Raw genomic sequence first — 20,003 nt, forward strand, 5'->3', positions numbered from 1 at the left:
CTTAACACTAGTTAAATGTATTCTTTGAGATAATTATTTTGCTTATGAACGTTCCAACAAGAAGACAGTAATTAGTGAGAGCAATAAGATGTAGAAGACTTGTTGGAATGTTTAGCAAAACATTGTTATTGTTAACAACACTGACAGAAAATTCCTTGCTACCTTCTGAGATTCTCACTATATGATGCACTTAGAAAAAAACAAAGTTCAATATTTTGTTGTAATACTTTTAATATGTAGGAGGAGCTGTAGGCATATAGTTTAGATGGTACTAATTATTATTAAAGACCCATGTTCTTTTGACCATAATGAAGAGAGCTACTCCATGTGACCATGTAAATGTTGCCTTTATTAATAATTCAAATAGTGAATCCCTTTCAAAGATAATGGAACAAGTTGTTGTAAGTTAGGAGGAAGTTGTCCAGAGATACTATGATGAGAAAAATGTGAGTTTTTCTTTGGAGACACCTACATGGAGAGTTACAGAGAAGTAGAGCAGAAGGAAGATGGGCTGTTTCAGTTCTCCTGTGTTAGGTCAGCCTCATAGCATTGTCCGTCAGTCACCTGTATGTAGCTTCTCTTACAGTAAAACCAAAATTACTTCTTTCTCTCCATTCTGCATCTGGGTAGCTCACATATATAAACTGCATCAGATATGAATTTGGCTTTTCAATGGTAGAGGTGGGACCTATGACGCATAATGTGTTATTGCATCTAGCTGCAAGTGCCGACAACGTTATGATGTCAGTCTGCTTGGAATCTAATGGGAAAACAGTATCAAAGCTCTGAAGTCACTCTTCTTGCTATGGTCATGAGTCACTAGTTGCTGCTGTTGACTAACACCAACACGAACTATCAAAACTCACGTTCTGAATTCAAAGGCGGAAGAGAAAATAAGGACTTGGGGATGAACAGGATCTTTAGGAAGGATTCCAAATTAAATAGAGGGAGAGTTGTTGGGTTTTTTTGAACCTTAAGTTCTTGCTTTATGACTGTCAGCACAAGTGGTATTCCTTCCCAAGGAATGCAGAGTGTTTCAAATAGCACTGGAAGTCCACACCTTGATTATTAATAATTATGTAGAGTCTCCACAACCATGATGTGAACTTTTCTCTTGAATCTAAACCACCAAATACTAGTCTTGCTGTGTTTTATTAGAAAATTGCTATTTCTATAGCTTCTCTGCTGCCTTCAAGAATGAAAAATCTGAGATTTGTAAAACAAATCTACTTCAAAGGCGTGACTCTTAGCAACGGGAAGAAATGAGCTCAAATGTACCTGTAGGTTGGTTTTTTTCCTTAATGCTCCTGAATGTCCTGAGAAGAATCTGCCCTTTACAAGTCTTTGGGAGACTTCCCTTGACCTGTTTCATTCCTCTGTAGAGCAGTTTTGTTCTTCTTGTGCCACAGTCCCCTTTGCTTCCAATTTTACCTTCCTGTCCCTGAGGGCTTTAGGGAGCACAGAAAACACCGTTCAAGACTTCTCACTGTTTCTCCACTCCCATTAATAGAAGGAACTGTAGAAGCCCTGATGCAGCAATGAAGAGAGCACTCTCTTCTCCCATAGTATGCATGAGAGAATGTGACCAATGGACAAGAAAATACAGCTAATTCCGTCAGCTATAATAACCATCTTTCTACAAGGTAAAGAACCAGCCTTGTATCTGCCCCATGTCAATGCTGTTAGGTTATTCATTAGCCTTTCAGACACAAGGCAGTAGTTTCTAGGTGAATATTCTCAGGTGTTTTCCTTTCACACAGACTCAGCTGATAAAAGACAATGTTAACTTCCTTAAATTCCATAAGAAGCTTAAAAAAAACCCACCTCATGGTATTGCTTTAAAATCTAGCAGTAGTTCTGAGTAAGCAGTTGAGATTTTTTGAATAGGTACTCAAACATACTAAGGAAGTGAAATCAATGTGTTGGTTTCAACACATGAAACAAAAATCCCATAAAGCTCCCATTTAATGGAGTTTATTCTTTGTAAAGGTTTTTATAGGGGTATTCAAGAATACTTGCAAGAGCAGTTGCATAATGTGAATTTAGAGTAGATTTCCAAAAGTTAGATTTCACTAAAGTAACACGTATATTTAGTTTTAAGTTTTTAAGTAAGCTTTATTCTTTATGGTATGAATTTTGTTCTGTATCTACAAATTGCAATCAGATTTCCTATTTAAAATATTTTAGTTTAATGTGTAATGTGTAAGTAGTGGTATTTAGAGTGGTGTAGAGGTGGTATTATTTTAATAATATTCTTTCAAATCTTTTTAATTAAAGCAGTGTTTGCAGGAGAGAAAACTCTATGCAGTCCAAAAAAATAAGTTAAAACCTCTGACTTTTCATAACTTTAAATGGACAAAAATCTTAAGTAACCAAAAAAAAATCAGATCTGACATGCAGGTTCTAGAGGGAAAGAAGCTCTACACTGAAGGAAGTTATTTAGTTCTTCATGCAGTTTAATTTGTAAAGTTTCTTTAATGCAGGTCTTCAGTTCATGTTATTTTGTGTTGTGCTACACTTATTTCAAAACAATTCCAGTTACCCTTAAAAGATTTTAAAAATGGAAATCTTCAAAGTATTAAAATTTATTTTTCATTTATCCTTTCCTTTTAGATTTTTTTTTAAGTGACAGGTAGGATATTTCCATGTTGTCTCCTCTGTCATAAATTCCCTAATCTGTATCATAATTGAGTTAAATATTGCCAATATATATTCCAGAATCACAGAATGTTAAAATACAGTTTAGGTTGTGTCTCAGTCGTCTTTGGAGATGGAAAACATCACATCAAGTAAAATTTTTGTAAAATTAAAAAAAAAAGCTGGTCAGGAGTTGACTAACTTAGGCACTGCTCTAAAATTGAGTCTTGTTCTATGTCTAATATAAATAGAGCTACTGCTGTTTAGGAAAATACAGGTTGAGGAGTGAGGATGTTGTGAGTGGTGTTTCCACATGTCCACAAGAACATCATGATTAGGTGTCTTTGAATATCTGCAAGAATAAATTTGCACCTCCCTATAAAGTCATTCTAAGCAACCACAGATTTTTCCAGGTTTTGTATTAATTTCTCCTACTAGCATTAGATGCATTTCCCACTGTCACTTGCTTATTTGTCACAACTTAATAATTCACAAAAAGTCTTTTTGTTGAAAATTACTCCAAAGTACACAGCAGGTGTGCAAGGTAATCTCCAGATTACTTGCCCATGTTTTTTTCCAGACACTGAGGTTTTTCTTGTTCTTTTCTTCCTGACCTCCCAGTGTGATGTTTCTGTTCCTAAGATATTAAATCACTTTAAAACTCTCTGGCTTCCAAATTCTGTTGGAGTAAAAGCTCACATCAGCAAGGTCAAGGGAAGGGACTTCCAGACAATGTTTTAGAAACATTTGTTTCTTCTGGGAATGAACACCATGAACTTTGTGGTCATATTTAGAAAGGAGGAGGCCTTCACTATGAAGATCCTTATATTTTGTGTATGTGTTTTACACAGTATTTTCTTTGTAATTTCTTCCTTTAATGGCTTTTTAATTGCTCCAAATAGAAAATTCAGCTTCAGAGAATGTTTTCATATGGGAAAAAAAAACATCATAGAACCTTTACAGAAATCAGATAATTGTCAGTCAACACAAAATCTGGCTGCATTCACCTTTATCAATGTATGTTTCTCAATGTTAATTTTTTCAGACATGTGCACAAAACTGTATGGATGCTTAATTGGAAATTTTAATCTTTAACTCTGTGGCATTTTTTCATAGGAGATTTATTCCATAGTTGTCTGTGGAGCTTCAGTTCAGTAGGTAGTGAAAACAATTGAAACCATGATTGTCCTCTAATTCTGGTTACAGGTGACCTGCATATGTTAATTGTAATCTTTGAAGAGCTTTTCATATTATGTGCTGATTCTTCCCTGATTTTTCCTAGCAGGAAAATAATTCTAACTTTTGTAGACCTTAACTTTCCTTAAGTCACTTAATAAGACATCAGGACTCCAAAGTATCTTTTCTAACTGTAGTGATGTTATGTGATTTTGGATTTTTCTTCTTAGTTTCTTTTGCAGTAAATGAATATATGCCCAAAGCAATTTTACTTTGTTTGGTTTTCCCCTACCCACAACTTTTTAGGAATTGATTCCACTCATACTGTGTACAGCCTGCCTCCATCCTGAACCCAAAGAGAGAGATCAGCTTCTGCACATACTGTTCAATTTGATCAAACGACCAGATGATGAGCAAAGGTGTGTTTGCGCTTGTGTGATATGGGACAAGCAGGAACTTTTTTCTCTGTGCAAGCAGCAGATCTAGTAAAAATTGGATATTATTGAGTGGTATTAAACAAGTTGTGTTTTGCTTATATAGTGTTGAAAAAATTTATGCCAAGTTCAGGACTTTCCATTTCCGTAACCTATACTTCCTAGTTAGTGAAATGTAAGAATGTGCTTGTAAGCTACAGTGTAATTTCAGTTCCTTTTTCTGTTTAAAGATGAATTTAAACTGTTTTGTTAAAATGATCTTTAAAATCATAATTCTTAGCACTGGTTGATGTGGAAATCAAAATAGCTTTTTTAAACCTGTCTTAGTGATCTACATGTGTTCAGATGACCACCACATTTCTTTGGGGAAAACAGTGCTCTTTCTAGGTTTGGCTCATTACTATGGTAGCAATAAAAAATTCAGAAGAATGTAGCAGTGATCTAGGTCTGACAAGTGTTAAGGACTTGGTTTCATTTTGGTTAAGCTTCTGAAACAAATTACACCTTTTGTTCTATAAAATTAATTCTTCCTTAGTGCTCAGGAAATCTGACGTTGTACTGATCTTGATGAGAATATCCTTAAGGTTGAAAGACAGTACCCAAACTGGTATGTTTCTTTCTCTTAGCTGTGGAACGACTTTTCATGTTTGATCTGTAGCTCTTCCATTATTTTCATTAGAGATGTTTTGGAAAGCATCTGTATCTATTGTTGCTCTAGGCTGTCTTCAGACAAAATAGGCTTTATGAAATAGGTGAAAAGCATTTCTTTTGGAGATTCTCCAAAACTGAAGTGTTCAGGCATCATTCATGCCTTTGGAGACCAAAAAAAAAAAAAAAAAAAAGCTTAAATAAACAAAAGCAACTTGTAGCATAGTGGCACCTTGCAGATTGAAATTACAGAGATGCAGTCTTGGTTCTACTTCAGAGTCATTAGAAATCTGCTTCTGAAATGTTTTGAATATCCCATGTGGATTGAGAAGCTAAAGTAATTTGTGGCTGAAGGGGAGGGAAATTGCATGTCACTTGGAGTCTCTTGTGATTAATTTGTTACAGGATTGGTGGCTTATCAAGTAGACTTTTCATATCCCCCTATAGGTACATTAGGTATGTCTTTTCCATCAGTTAAGAAAGAAGAAAAAGCTTTTTTCCTTGAATTTGTTCAATTTTTAGTGTGAATTAGAGATTGATATATAAAAATTAATTGTTTCCATGAGAAATCTGGGAAAAATAGTCTGCCATAAACTCTAGGACAAAGCATGCATATGCATAATATACATTTGCATACATAGAAGTAATAGTTGCTTTTAAAGGTGCCATAACCTGATGGAAAACAAATTAAGATTTCATTAAATGAAAGATATTCTGAATAGTAATTAAATAGAACATACTTTTGCAGAATTAAAGGGGGGGTTATATTTATAGATTTGTATAGATGTGTATTGTACATGCTTTGTTTTTGTCTAAGTACCTTTAAATAATATTTTAGCAGTCTTGAGCAATACGAAGTGAGCAAAGACATTCAGGTTTAGTCACCAGAATGGTGATGTAAATTATCACTTGTTTACCTTCTACTGTACTGTACAGGCCTACTACATTGTACCTTGATGTAGCAGCTGATTAGTTGACATTTTTAATTTACTAAATGCAAGAGACTGAAATGTGACATTGCATTTTTAAGAATGAACCTATTAAAATAATTAAATTGTTTTGCAATATCAAATATCTGAAGTTGTCAATAATTAAGCAGAAAGCCTGGATTGTACCTCTTGCCCATGGGAGATGCTTTTTGGTGCTTGGCATATTTCTGTAGTCTTGTACACTAACATGATATTTAACAATTACACTTGTATCCTCATGGCTTTTCTCATTAATGTCCCATTCAACTTTTAAACGTGCCTATCAAATTCTCTTCTGCAAAGGAAAAAAATGTGTTCACATAACCTCCTTTTTGTACAATTTTATTAGTTTTTGAGGCTAGGAGTCATGAAGAAGTGAGATTAATGTTTGACTCCAGTAGGAAAAGATTAAAATGTTGCTTCAAACACCTCTTATTCAGATCCCTACACCGTTCCTTTTCCTGAAATGCTGACTGTTGTCATATGCTGTTAAAATGGCTGCAGTAGAATATTTAAAACCTTATTTTAAAATATTTTTGAAATATCTTCAAATTCTCATCTTGGTAGGCAGGGCAAAAAGAAATCTGACTTAATTTTGAGATTTCATTAAACTTTTAAAAAAATATTTTATTTAAGAAAACATATTTGTTTTATCCTATTTATAAAGCAGAAAACTTCAAGTGATTACTGTGTTCTGCTATTTTCTAATGTCTTAAAAATATATATTCTCTTGTCCAGTTCTGTGATTAGGTGCAGTGTACAGAACCAAAGACAGTAATTCAAATGCCTGTTTTGTTTGCAGTAGAACTGAGAATCACCACAGGCTTTTGTCTCTATATTGCTATCAGCTGTTGATTTCTTGAATCTTATCTAAGCATTTTTGTTTTCTCGCTACTTTTTTACCTTAATCAAAGGCTTAGTTCTCTGAATGTGGTAGAAAGGTAAAAAATCCAAACACACAACACAAAAGAGCTTGCTCTGATTGTTGGCATAAAGAATGCTGGGATTAAAAAAATCCTTTCTGATAGGATTTTTTCCTAAAAAATTCTTAAAGTGAACGAGTCTTTTTTTTTTTTTTGATGGAGCATGTTCCCTAAGAGGTTAAAAGATAACCAGCAGAATCTCTGCCTTTCAACCTTAAGGGGATGCTATTGGTACAGAAAATATTTAGGAGTCTAGACATGACACTAAAATGGTAACCAATGAATTCTGGCTTACATTTGGCAGAGGAATAATAATAAACTCTGAGCGGTGTCCTAATCTTACTGAGGAGGTTATGAAATTGAATCCATGTCTATGCATTGTCATTTGAAACTGAGTATTTAATAATTCATGTAGGCTCATGAAGGTAAATAGAAATGGTGAATTGCATGCAAATTTGGTACTATTCCAAACCTATCAACAGGAAAAACAGAAGTTAAAACATCTTAGCAAGATAGACAGTCATTAAATAAAATATAATAAATGACAATTTAGTACAATCTTAGTGAAATTTTATATATACCTCTGTGCCTATAAAATTGGTGCTATAATGGCAATTTCTTGCAAACTTTAATGAAAGGTAAAAAAGTATAAGAATATGAATATGAATACAAATAATGGGTGATCATAGATCCTACTGGTTGATTACTTGTTTTCATTTTTTAGTGGGCTTTAGATTTCTCACAAGAGTGAAGTCCAGTATTTTGTGAGAGATGACAGTAACTTGCATGTTAGAATGTTGCAAAACTATATCAGAAAAGAAATAATCTGCTCTGAAGAAAGTTCATTAAATCTCACAAATGCTTCTAAATAAAATCAATTTACTTCAGAGAAATACTGATGGTATGATAGTATTAGGTAAATATGGTGGTAATTAGGTAAACTTTTACTGCATTATAGTATTCAATACTAAGAAGTAAATGAGAGATTTAATCAGAGACTCCCAATCTCAGCCTTTAGAAAATCAGAAATACTCAAATCGGAGATTCTCAGACTGGTTTATGGAGTTGAGATCTGCAAGATTTTTGGAAAAGGCATTCTGAATATAAAAGTAAAATCATAGAATAGTTTGGGTTTGAATGGATGTTTGAAGGTTGTGGAAGCAAATCCCCACCCTGCAATGTACAGGGATATTAATGGCTTTCAGTTTACTATTTAGTCTTTAAGTCAATATGTATGGTGTGAAATCTTGACTGCAGACAACTACCTATTGCCTGTTAGCTTGTGCTTTCCCTAACTTAAAGAATATATGTTATATTTTATAAAACGTTATAAACAGATTAAAGCTTTACATTTATATTTTCAGACAGATGATACTCACTGGGTGCGTGGCATTTGCCCGACATGTTGGACCAACACGTGTAGAAGCTGAACTTTTACCACAGTGTTGGGAACAGGTAACTGATCAGTGTTTGCTTTATACTCCAAAATCAGTTAAAAGTTCATAAATTTGAGTTTTACTTGTTAGAGGGGGAGGGTTTGGGCTGGATTTTCAGAAAGATATTGGGATGCTCTTTGTTCTCATCATATATATTTTTATCTAACATAAAAACACCTCAGAAGCAGAAACCTTACTAAAGACTATCTGGAGAGATTTTAGTTACCTGCTCGTACCTGAATAAGCTTGTTTTATTGAAGTGTAGATAAGCACATGTTCATCATTAGTGTTGTGTAACATATTGCTAGGTGGGTACCTTTATAATTTTTACTCTGCCTTCCAGCCTGTTGGAAATCCATTTTCATTTAAAGATTTTATTTGCTGATTTTTTTTTTTTTATGTTGTATTAAGTCCCTGGAGCAGTGTCCACACCAGCTAGTTTTAATTCTTAAACAGAAAATCAAAGACCAAAGCACTCATAAGCAAGTCTCTCATAGATGGGCACATGTGAGATGAGCCTGAAGTTTACGTGTCACTTGTAGAAGTGGAGTGATCTTTTTCATAGTACTCCAAATGAATAGAAATAACTGAACAACCAAATGGAAATGCTTTTGCTGTTCCATCTGATGTATGGAAGCAGAGCATGAGTTCAGGTGAAAATCTATTGTATTTCCTACCACATTGAAGGAAAGGGAGTTCATCATTGCCTGAAAAGACAATGAATAACTAAGCCATGACGGAGTGGGAATGCCTGCTCTGATGGCAGAGTCTTTCTGGTCTGGTAGTTTTCTACTGTTCCTTGCATAATACAGCAATCTGTGTTTCACAACAAAGTCTAAGCTTTAATAGCCTTAATGCTTTCTGGCAGTCAAAGTGCAAATTATATGCAGCATTTGTGCTTGTTGTGAATGACTGATGTATCTCTTGATTAAGTGATGGTCTCATGACAGTAGTAGTTTGAAAGGAGCCATACAAAGAATTCTGTATTTTTGCCTAATTTTGTAAGCAATATTTTGTTTTCTTAGTCCTCATGAAACTGTGCTTGAAAAAAAACTATCTCACCTCAGTAAGACCACATTTTTATCATCCACTTCTTGCTAATTGCTGATGCAAAAGAGAAATGAGTCCAATTGTACAAGTACAGCATATCAGACTGCCAAGTCATATGACATAGTGCACTTAATGCAGTTTGCCAGACTTTGTTTGGCAGTACTGGAACCAGGTCATTATTTTCTCCAGCGAAATACCAGCTGAATCTTACTGTCACAAGTCTTGAGTTTGTAGAAGGAACTCTAGACATAATTTTCTACTTTTTGCAGTAGATGTATAAATCATTAAAAGGATTAATGCTTTTGGCCTCCAACGAAAATCTGTTCACAGTTGCAAAGGACTGGACTCTCAGGAAATTCATAGTTTTCATTGATACATTGTGGAGCTCAGTTCTCAGGCTAGTCTTTTTAAACTCTATACCTGTTCTTTTGTAGATAAAATTTGGTAACTGGCTCAGTTTAGTTGAAGACTCTGTGAATGCTAAAAGGGTCACTCACAACTAGTGACCAGTTCCTGGCTTCCAAAATTGGAATACTGCTTACTAAAGACAAAAGGAAAGTAAATCACAATAAACATTTTAGTTACATTTAGTTTCTAAGGGCTACTCATCTTCTGTGAACAGAAGGCTGACAGAAATTTCAGTCTTTTTTCCTCCAGTATGTCTTTGCAATATCGAGGGTGACATTTATATTGCCATACCAGATCACCTAAGCCAGCTGAAATTAGTCATTGCTGTTTCCCTCATGTAGGCAGAGCTCCAGAAGATGTGTGTGTCTCTGCTGCCAGTGTGGAATTTGCATTTGAAAAGATGGCACATAAGTAAAAGATTTTACAGAATAATAAAGAAAGTTAGGGTTGGAAGGGACCTTAAAGACCATTAGCTCCAAGCCCCATCCAACCTGGCCTTGAACACTTCCTGGGATGGGGCATCCACAGCTTCTCTGGGCACCTTGTTCCAGTGCCTCGGCACATTCACAGCCGAGTAGGTTTTTAAGCAGGCTCTTACTTGTCCATAATATTTTTCATCTATGAAATCTCCACATTTACAAAAATTATTGAAGGTGCTCTGCTGATGAATGAATGCACCTTATAATGATAGACAGACTCAAAGAACATTCTCCCATGCTTGAGACTTCTGTTTAGTCCTGAAGCTTATGATTTGTTAATTAAAGTCTCTTTGAAATCATCTTTTCCACAATTGATTCTTAAGAGTTCTCAGTAATCTCATACCAAAACAGTCAGTCAGGTATCATTGTTGAGTGTGCTGATCCAGTCATCCCAGAAAGTTGTCAGGTTGGTTGTGTCATTTTTATTATGCAAATACATGCTGGCTATTTCCAGCCACCTCCTTGTCCTTCAGATTTTTGGAAATACTTTGTGAGGCCGATTGCTCCAACACCTTCCCAGGAACTGGTGTGAGGCAGACTGGCCTGTGTTTTGCTGAGTTGTCTGTCTTGCCTTTTCCTGAGGATAGCAGTGATATTTGCTTTCTTCCAGTCCTCAGGAACTACCCCCATTGCCACAACATTTTGTTAATTGTGAAGAGTGTTCTTGGAATGACATCAGCCAGATCCCTGAGCACTCATGGGTACATCCCCATCAGGGCCCACAAACTAATTAATGTATGTCTAATTTCTTCAAATATTTCCCGGCCAACTAGTTTCTGCCCAAGGTCCTCCTTGTGCCAAATTTGGCATGGATTTTAGGGACCTCAGACTACTGAAGGCAAGTCTTTCAAGACTGAGACAAAGAAGGCAGTGACTACTTTGGTCTTTTTTCATGGTAAGATGGCTGCCTCACCAAGGCTATGCACTATATAGCAGGAAAGAAAAAATTATATCAAATGCTAAAATCCTATTTTATCTGACAGCATCAAAAAATTCACATTTTACTCTCAGCATGTTACCGTAGCCTTTTTTATTCACAAAGTATTGAAATACTTCATTGTTTCATTGTACAACTATTACACAAACTGCTAAATCTGGCTCCACCAGAATGTGTACTTGATACTGAAGTGTCAATAATAAATATTAGATTTGTAAGGCAGAATTTTCAAGCAACTTTTGAGTAGAAAGGGGAAATATCACAGGATCAAGACATTCTTGGTAATGTGAATTGTTTTTAGAGGTGTGACATATTTATGCTGGACTTGAGAGTAGAACTTTAACAGAATGCAAATGCATTTAGGCTTCTACAGGTGTCTTATTGCTCAGCAAGACCTGGGCAGCTCTGCTACACTGCTTGGCTCAGAGCACTAGAGGGCACTTGTGCAGCTCTTGGAGAAACAGTGCTCCTGAAAGGCTTCATAAGACAAAATATTTCATGTCATGCCAGTTCAGGAGTTATGCAGATTCTTCAGAGTACAGCAGGCCACACGCTGCTTTCCTTTCTTTTCCTTTCTATTGTGTGTGTGTGTGTGTGTGTGTATATATATATATATATATATATGCTTCTCATATACATATGGGCTTCTCTGACTCCCTACTATAAGCTATGTCTTACAGGACAGCTGCCTTACTTGCACTTCACAGTGCAAGAATTTGAGGCTGCCTAGTACCCAGGTGCAACTTCTGTGAGCTCAATCAGTGTTTATTGAGGAGGTGCAGACACACCTCTCTAACAGGGTGTGCATCCCCGTGCAGCTCATTCTAAGCATTTGAATCCTAGTTATTGCAAAGCAAATAGGCCATCTGTTTCTCTTTACCAGATTAACCACAAATACCCAGAGCGACGGCTACTGGTAGCAGAATCCTGTGGAGCTCTAGCACCTTACCTTCCAGTAAGTATTAACAGACTCCAAATACCTGCTAGGGAAAGCAAGGGAAAAATCTGATGCATGGTGTAAGCATCCTCTGTAATTTTAAATATTACCAAGTGTGTATGTTATGCATAGACAGTCACATTGTCTCACATATGAGATAGATAAAAAGGAGATAGTTTGTTATGAAGAAATACAGGTTAATCTAGCTATAAAATGTTTCTAAAAACAATTTTAATATTTATTTCAGTAAAAATTAGGTCAAGAAAAGATAGGACCAATTAAGGAAACAATCCATGAGAAAGGAATTGGCACCCAACTGTAGCATTCTTCAGACACTGTGGAATGTTATATCAAGCATGCTGCTAGTTAGAAGAAGCTGTGAAATTATGTCAGTGGTAAACTAGAATTTGAAGCTTCAGAGAAAGGGCAGGGGGAGGGACATTAAATTAAAACCCAATTTCTCCAATTTAGCAATGCAGTTGTTACTTAAAGTCTAGGCCTATAGTAGTTTTACTGCTATTAGTTATTTTTGGTTCCATGCGAATGAAAGGACCTTAGTTCAGTGCTTAGTAGGACAAACACCTTTCTAATGAAGCTACTGACATTTTCTATTCATTCATCTTCTGTTGTGAAAGCTGAACATGTAATATTCATAAAGGAGTTTGTGGTTGGAGGAAGGGATTTTGTTTTGAGCACTAATAGAAGTGGAAACTTTTCATTACAGTTGATACAAACCCACATTTATTGTTTCATGTGCTTTAACAAATGTTTTTCTCATTTACAAACAGAAAGAAATTCGTAGTTCATTAGTACTTTCCATGCTGCAACAAATGCTAATGGAAGATAAGGCAGATCTGGTACGAGAAGCTGTGATCAAAAGCCTTGGCATCATTATGGGCTATATTGATGATCCAGATAAATATCAACAGGTATAATTTAGTTTGGGTTCTGTATGTGCAAAATGCTTTCTATAGATATTTCATAAATAATGAAAGGAATTGTATAATAATAGCGGGTTGTTTCAATTCCTGCATTTTTATTAATTCTTTCCAAATACTTTTAAAAATTTATTGTTTTATATGTATGTTGATTTTACTATATCACCAAAACAAAACAGAAAAACAAGTAGCCTTAGAATTTCAGGTGTAAACCCTATACAGAAACTGCTCTATTAGTTCATAATTTGCCTTTAAGAACATACCACTTCACTGCCCATCTGATATTATTAGCCAGTTTGGCATCATCACCTACTAACACAGATGCATTTGCTACAACAAAGCCTATGTATAGTTCAGCTGCCCAATAATGTTTCAGATAAGCGAAAATAAAGAACTTTTCTCTTTGAGTTTATGAAGGCAGAGTGGTAAAATGTGTGTATCAGTTTTTGGGAAATAATTGCATTCTTTACTGTCTTTTACCAGGGTTTTGAACTGCTGCTTTCAGCTTTAGGAGACCCTTCAGAGCGTGTGGTTAGTGCAACGCATCAGGTATTTTTACCTGCTTACGCTGCCTGGACAACAGAACTGGGGAATTTACAGTTCCATCTTATACCAACACTGCTTAATAAAATTGAAAAATTGCTCAGGGTATGTCCTCAGTTATTTCTGCATTGGAGAATTTACTTTGTGTTCTTGTACTTTGGAAGAAGGAAAAAAAGAAAAAACACCAAACCTCCCACAAGCTAAGCACATTCCTCTTTAATACTGTTTTGCTTTATAGCCTGATAGCATTTGCCCCATGTTTAAATTGTGTAGGTTTTGTTAAACTGTAATTTTTATTAAATAAGCAAGAAAAGTAGATTTGAATGGTTAACTTAGGTAATTTCAGTTATGATCCAGTTTGCACATTTCATTTGATAGATATCTCAAAAGTTTTGGAAAAATTTTGTGCCTCATAACTAACACACTAAAAGAAAGTACTTGCTCTCAGAGTACAGGTGACTTGTTTATTCAGTTTAGATTCTTTGGTCTCTGAGGCAAAGAATCCACATTTCCAAAATGTGCTGAAAAATGTTCTTTCAAAATATCAGTCTGTTCATCAGCATGAGCTGCTAAATGCCAAGGCTATATTGCCTGAATCTTTTGAGTAGTGGTGACTTAAGCAAAATATGCTTATGATTAAGCTAAATTGCTTTATAATTAGTGTGTCTGGGGAGAAGCTCATCACAGATGTGTTGATGCCTTGCCAGGGAATGCATGCCTAAGTAACTTGGAAGCTTTCAGTTTGGATGACCTGTTCATGCCCTGTTTGTTTCAGGAAGGAGAACATGGCTTGGATGAACATAAGCTCCACATGTATCTCTCCGCCCTGCAGTCATTGATTCCTTCGCTGTTTGCACTGGTGCTGCAGAATGCACCTTTTACAAGCAAGGCTAAACTTCAGGGAGAAGTACCACAAATAGAAGGTATATTTTTAATTTCTGTTATGTTGATTTTTTTATATTGGTCTGCCTTAGTGAATTCTTAAGTAATGCTTCCTTCTTTCATCCCTTGCTATGCTTGAGATACCTGATTATCACAATAAATGTCTGTTTTTCTCTACTTCTTATAAGAAGCTTTTAGGAAGCAAAGCAGTTGTAATTGTGCTTCTTAAGGGTTTCTAAAGAATTGATTTTCATTAGTAGCCAATAATAGCTCAGGAAGGCTGGCCTCAGAATCAGTTAATTCTTACAAATTTATGGAGTGGGAAAAACACAGCATAATGTAGCAGCATCACCATCTGTTATCTATCTGTGTAATATCCTAGAAGACCATCCCATTCCTGGAAGTTTTCAAGGGCCAGGTTGGGTGGAACTTTGAGCAACCTGGTCTAGTGGAAAGTGTCCCTGCCCATGGTAGTAGAGTTGGAACTAAGTGATCTTTAAGATGCCTTCCAAACCATTCTAGGACTGAATGGCCTCATGGTGAAGTTGTCCTTAGATCAGCAAGCCTAGCCTTTGGAGTATTTTGTACTGTTGCAAATTCTTTTAAAAATGTTATTGGTAACACCTACTACATGCTGATAATAGTGCTGTGTGTGAAGATGCAAAGAAAGGGTAGCAAAGGAGAATTTGGAAAGTAGCTAGTGGTACCATGCTGTCTGATACTTCTTTGAAAATGGATGCCGTGGTAAGGCTCATCTATCTGACTTGAGTAATTTGAAGATGAGCACTTTTTCACTGAGTGGTTACTACTTAAATAACAAATTCAAAAATTTCAGGTTTCAGCCTAGTCTTCTCCAGGCTGAACAAGCACAGCTCTTTCAGCCTTTCTGCTGAAGGTACTCTATTTTGTTCACACTTTTGTAGCCATCTCTGGGACTTGTTCCAGTAGGTCTATGTCTTTCCTGTGCTGGGGAGCCCAGAGTTGGATGCAGCACTCCAAGTGGAGTCTCATGAGAGAGAAGCAAAGGGTTAGACTCACCTGCTGGCCACGCTGTTTTGGGTGCAGCACAGGCTAGTGTTGGTTTTCTGGTCTGCGAGGAAATATTGCTAGGTCATGTCCAGTTTTATCATTGACCAGCACCCCCAGGTCTGCTCTCAATCCCTTCATATCCCCCAGACTCTATTGCCCTGACCCAGGTACAGCACCTTGTACTTGGCCTTGTTGAGCCTCATGAGATTGCCATTTCTCAAGCTTGTCTGGCCCCTTTGGATGGCATCCTGTCCCTTAGGTGTGTCACTGCACCACTAGCTTGGTGTCATCTGCAAACTTGCCAAAGGTGCACTCAATCCCTTTGTCCATGTCATTAGTGAAGAGAGTGAACACTACTGCTCCCAGTATGGACCCCTGAGAGGCACAACTTGTCACTGATATCTGATGATATTAAGACACTGACCACTATCCTCAAGGTGTGAGCATCCAGTTAATTCCTCATTCACTGAAAAGCTGATCCATTGAATTTGTATTTCTCCAGTATAGAGAGGATGCTTTGGGAGACTGTCAGAGGCCTTGGAGCAGTCCAGATAGGTGATATCTGTAGCTCTTCCCTGTTCACAGATGTAGTCACTCCATCCTAGAGGACCACTTGGTTGGTCAGGCAGGGTTTGACCTTGGTCAAGCTATTCTGGCAATAATAATAACATCATCTCCCTGTATTTTCTCTTTTTAACTGAGGGTTACACAATCTCTTCAGAGATTATTTTAACTCACTGAGTTTTAAAAATCAAATTGATAACCTTATAGAGAAGGCACTTAATGAGTTTCACAGTTTCTCAGCTGTTGATTCTGACATCACCTCCATGGTATTTTCATCTTCTTTCATTCATGGTTGCTTCTTCTCTGCTGTTACAGTCACTAGGTTTCCCCGACCTGTGTCGCCTCTTCAGGACGTCGCCGTCATCATTGGAAGCCGTGAACAATTGGCAGTGCTGTTGCAACTGTACGATCATCAACTAGAACATGAAGGCACCACAGGCTGGGAGACTCTGCTATGGGTAGTCAATCAGCTGTGAGTTAATTTGTGTCTTAGGATACCTAATTTTAAAATGTGTCAAAATTAATAGCTCTTAAGCATGGTCATGTTTGACAATTACTGAATATAAGAATGCTAAGAGTGATTGCATTTGAGAATAACTAAAGAGGAAAACTTAATTTATTTTAGGCATTTTAATTTTCATGCTGAATTGCCTTTGATTTTATTCAGGAAATAATCAAGTCTAAGAGAACATGTAAGTAACTATTTGCTCTGAGAAGTTTTTTATTTTTGCATTGGTATAGTTAATTCTCTTGTGAAGTAAAGATTGTTGTATTCTGACTATCTCGTGATAGCAACAGATGTTTGAAAATATGGGTCAGACTTTTCTGGCACTTAAACCTTTGCTTTCTTCATGGGTCAGGAATTGTACAGAACACGTAGCTAATTTTATTAGAAGCAGTAGTGCTCTGTGTGTGCATGTATTTATTAATATAATAATAAATATATACAAATGTAAATGGACAAAGGCAAAAAGTTAGAGTAGTATTTAATATCCTTTTGTTTCCTGATTTTTAGGCTACCACAGCTTATAGAAATAGTTGGCAAGATCAATGTAGCATCAACTGCCTGTGTCCATGAATTCTCTAGATTTTTCTGGAGACTTTGTAGGACATTTGGGAAAATTTTTACAAACACTAAGGTAAGATATTACTTTAAATATTCTACATACTTGGTAACATATATTCTTTATATTTACAGTATGTTGGAACAGCCACAGTTTGTGACCATTTATATTTTCATGTCACATTGATGTTTTTCCATAAGTACATTTAAACCTGCTATTTTCAGAGCTCTCTTTGTGTCCTTTTTTGATTTCGTAATTTTGGAATTGCCTTCTCATCTTGCCCAACCAGGGACAATTTTTTTTTAAACTATATTCTTCATATTTCCTTTGTGAATGACAGAGAGAGTAGGAGACCGTGTCCTGATTCTGGTAATTTAACAACTTTCTTTCTTCAAAGCAGCATACTGTTCACTTTTTGCAGTGTACATAAGTTCTCCAGCTTTACTTGATGAAAAAATTTGAAGTTGATGCCTTCCCAGCCTGAAATATTTTCTGTAGGTGTTATCTATCTAAACCTAACATTTTTATCAAGGAATTATATAATTTTTCTCAATAAAATGACTTCTGAATAAAATTTAAAAATAAGTTCAAGGGCAATTGTCAAACACGAGAGGATTACCTAAAGATAAAACTCTGTTAGCAGTACATGCTACCTCCAGAGAAGGGATTGTTGTTGTTTTGTTTTGATGATTTCTTTTTTTGTCTGTTTTGCAATTCTTTTTATTTTTCTAAGTTTATTGATACTGGTAACAGGTGAATTACCATTGACCAATTCTTACATGGGATTCGTCATCCTTTGCATAGGTAAAACCACAGTTCCAGGAAATCTTAAGACTGTCTGAGGAAAACATAGGTAAGTAGCTTTTTACTGAAATACATTGATCTTAACTGCAACAGGAAAAAACTTCTATTCCCTTGTTCAAGTAGCATTGTTAGGCTGCAGTTCTCAAATTTGTTATCTTTGTGAAATGTTGAAAAATCTCGTCTTAATCTGAATGCAACACTCTGAAGTTGTAGATTGTGTGTAAGGTAAAAAAAAAATATCTCAAATCTAAATACCTCTTGAATATTGTTTAAGCATGTTTCGGTATATATAAATATAAATTCTTCATGTATATATAAAGAGGTCATTGAATCTATAATACTTAAATGTACATGTTTAAGTCTACTATATATAATATATATGTTTTATACTCATATGTATCTATGAAACCTCAATTCTTCACTGTGTTTCATTAGATTCCACAGCAGGTAATGGAGTGCTAACAAAAGCCACAGTTCCCATCTATGCAACAGGGGTCCTTACATGTTATATTCAGGTAGGTTCGGGTTTCTGTTTTAAAAAAATACTTAAACATTACTGTGTTCATTGAAAACTTACTGTTCTTGTGCATTGAAGATAGGTAGATGAATGGGCAGCTGTAAATACATCTACAAGCAAAGTTTTCTAGTCAGGTGGTGATGCACATTTAGATCATGTGTTACCATGCCCCTCCATCAAAACTCTATTAATGTTATTCCTGAAACGGGTTCTCAGCCATTTAGCTGTGAACAGACATCGTGGTGCAAAATTTACTGAAATAGGTAAATTGCCATTTGAAGCCTAGTTGGAGTCTTAAAATTTTAATGTTACCTAGTACTAAAACAGGCACACTATCTTACCTAATCCTCCAGCAATGAGCAGTCAAGTTCTAGTATATACATATCTTACAGGAAAAAAAATAATTTCCTCATAATCTTACAAATGTTTAGTGGATTATGACTTACAAACCTTCAGGAGTGCTTAAGTATTGTTCTTAGAAGTTTCTTTAAGAAAAGAATTTATGCATGAGTATGTGCTTAGTAGATGAAACACAATCTCTTCATGTGTTTGCTTTGAAAGGCTCTTGTTCTTTAAATACATTTTTGAAGTTCCTAAGAAAACTGTTAAATGCTTAATCTCGTTAGTTCTTTTTCATAGTTTGTCTCCTCTGCAGCTGTAGGTTGCCATCATAACCTCAGCAATCCTTCCAGCAATTCATCACCGTACTCCCTTCTTCCCTTCTTCCAGGAAGAAGACCGCAAGCTGTTAGTTGGATTCCTAGAAGATGTAATGACCATGCTTTCACTGTCCCATGCTCCTCTTGATAGCCTGAAAGCTTCCTTTGTGGAACTAGGGTAAAGAATATACCTTGGGGTTGACTACATCGAAATACATTAGAAGCTTTTATTAAAAGCTGCTAATCTATTTGTAATTTTAAATAAGTGTGATGCTTTGGGTGAGTAAAGGGTATACTTGCTTTTTTCCCCTGGTGTAAATGTAATTTCTAAGTTAAAAATGTAGCAGTTAAAAAAAAAATCTGAAGTGTAAAAGAGGAGCACCAAAATCCAAACAAGATTTCCACAAAAATAACTCATTGAGACTACAATGGAAATTAATTTTGTATTTACTATACTATTGTCATTTGTTCTAGATATGTATTTGCATTCAATATAATTAATAGAAAATTATGTTCTTAAAGTTGAGTTTGGGGTTCTTTTAATTAATATGAAGAAGGAACATATTTTCTAGACTGCAGCATGCTGCGAGTCTTTCAGAAAGAGATAAATTTTGTATCCTTCAGAAAGGATAAATGCTGGAGTTTTAGATTTGTTGAAGAAGGAATTCTTAAGAGTGCATTTTTTAGTTAAAGAACACATCCAGGGCTTGGGAGTATTTTTGTTTGATGAATTGCTCAACTGTTTTGTTCTAGTGCAAACCCAGCTTATCATGAGCTATTATTAACTGTTTTGTGGTATGGAGTTGTGCATACTTCTGCTCTTGTTCGGTGTACAGCTGCTAGAATGTTTGAGGTAAGTGTTGGCCAAACTATTTTTCACTTTTTTAAAACTAGACTTTATTTTTTAAAACAGGGATCAATCAGACAATGTTGCTTCATTCTTAATAATTACAAACAAATTAACTGTGCAC

At 35.7% G+C, this 20,003-nt stretch overlaps 1 protein-coding gene across 3 annotated transcripts in view; it reads left to right on the top strand.

The window, feature by feature from the left end:
• The window catches only part of RELCH (RAB11 binding and LisH domain, coiled-coil and HEAT repeat containing), a 76,817-nt gene that overhangs the window by 37,957 nt on the left and 18,857 nt on the right, over nt 1-20,003 (top strand). For all 3 annotated transcript variants that reach the window (XR_014952597.1, XM_031503937.3, XM_077786083.2), the window contains 12 exons: nt 4,120-4,232; nt 8,151-8,241; nt 11,980-12,051; nt 12,822-12,962; nt 13,455-13,619; nt 14,290-14,437; nt 16,305-16,461; nt 17,005-17,128; nt 17,858-17,906; nt 18,293-18,372; nt 19,104-19,210; nt 19,786-19,885. Coding sequence is in view for 2 of the 3 variants with exons in the window: in XM_031503937.3 (XP_031359797.3) it covers nt 4,120-4,232; nt 8,151-8,241; nt 11,980-12,051; nt 12,822-12,962; nt 13,455-13,619; nt 14,290-14,437; nt 16,305-16,461; nt 17,005-17,128; nt 17,858-17,906; nt 18,293-18,372; nt 19,104-19,210; nt 19,786-19,885 (1,347 nt within the window). In the remaining variant the exon portion in view is untranslated. The remainder of the gene's footprint in view (nt 1-4,119; nt 4,233-8,150; nt 8,242-11,979; nt 12,052-12,821; nt 12,963-13,454; nt 13,620-14,289; nt 14,438-16,304; nt 16,462-17,004; nt 17,129-17,857; nt 17,907-18,292; nt 18,373-19,103; nt 19,211-19,785; nt 19,886-20,003) is intronic.

Source organism: Lonchura striata, chromosome 2 (genome assembly GCF_050655825.1).
Source record: "Lonchura striata isolate lonStrDom1 chromosome 2, ASM5065582v1, whole genome shotgun sequence".
Taxonomy (NCBI): Eukaryota; Metazoa; Chordata; class Aves; order Passeriformes; family Estrildidae; genus Lonchura; species Lonchura striata.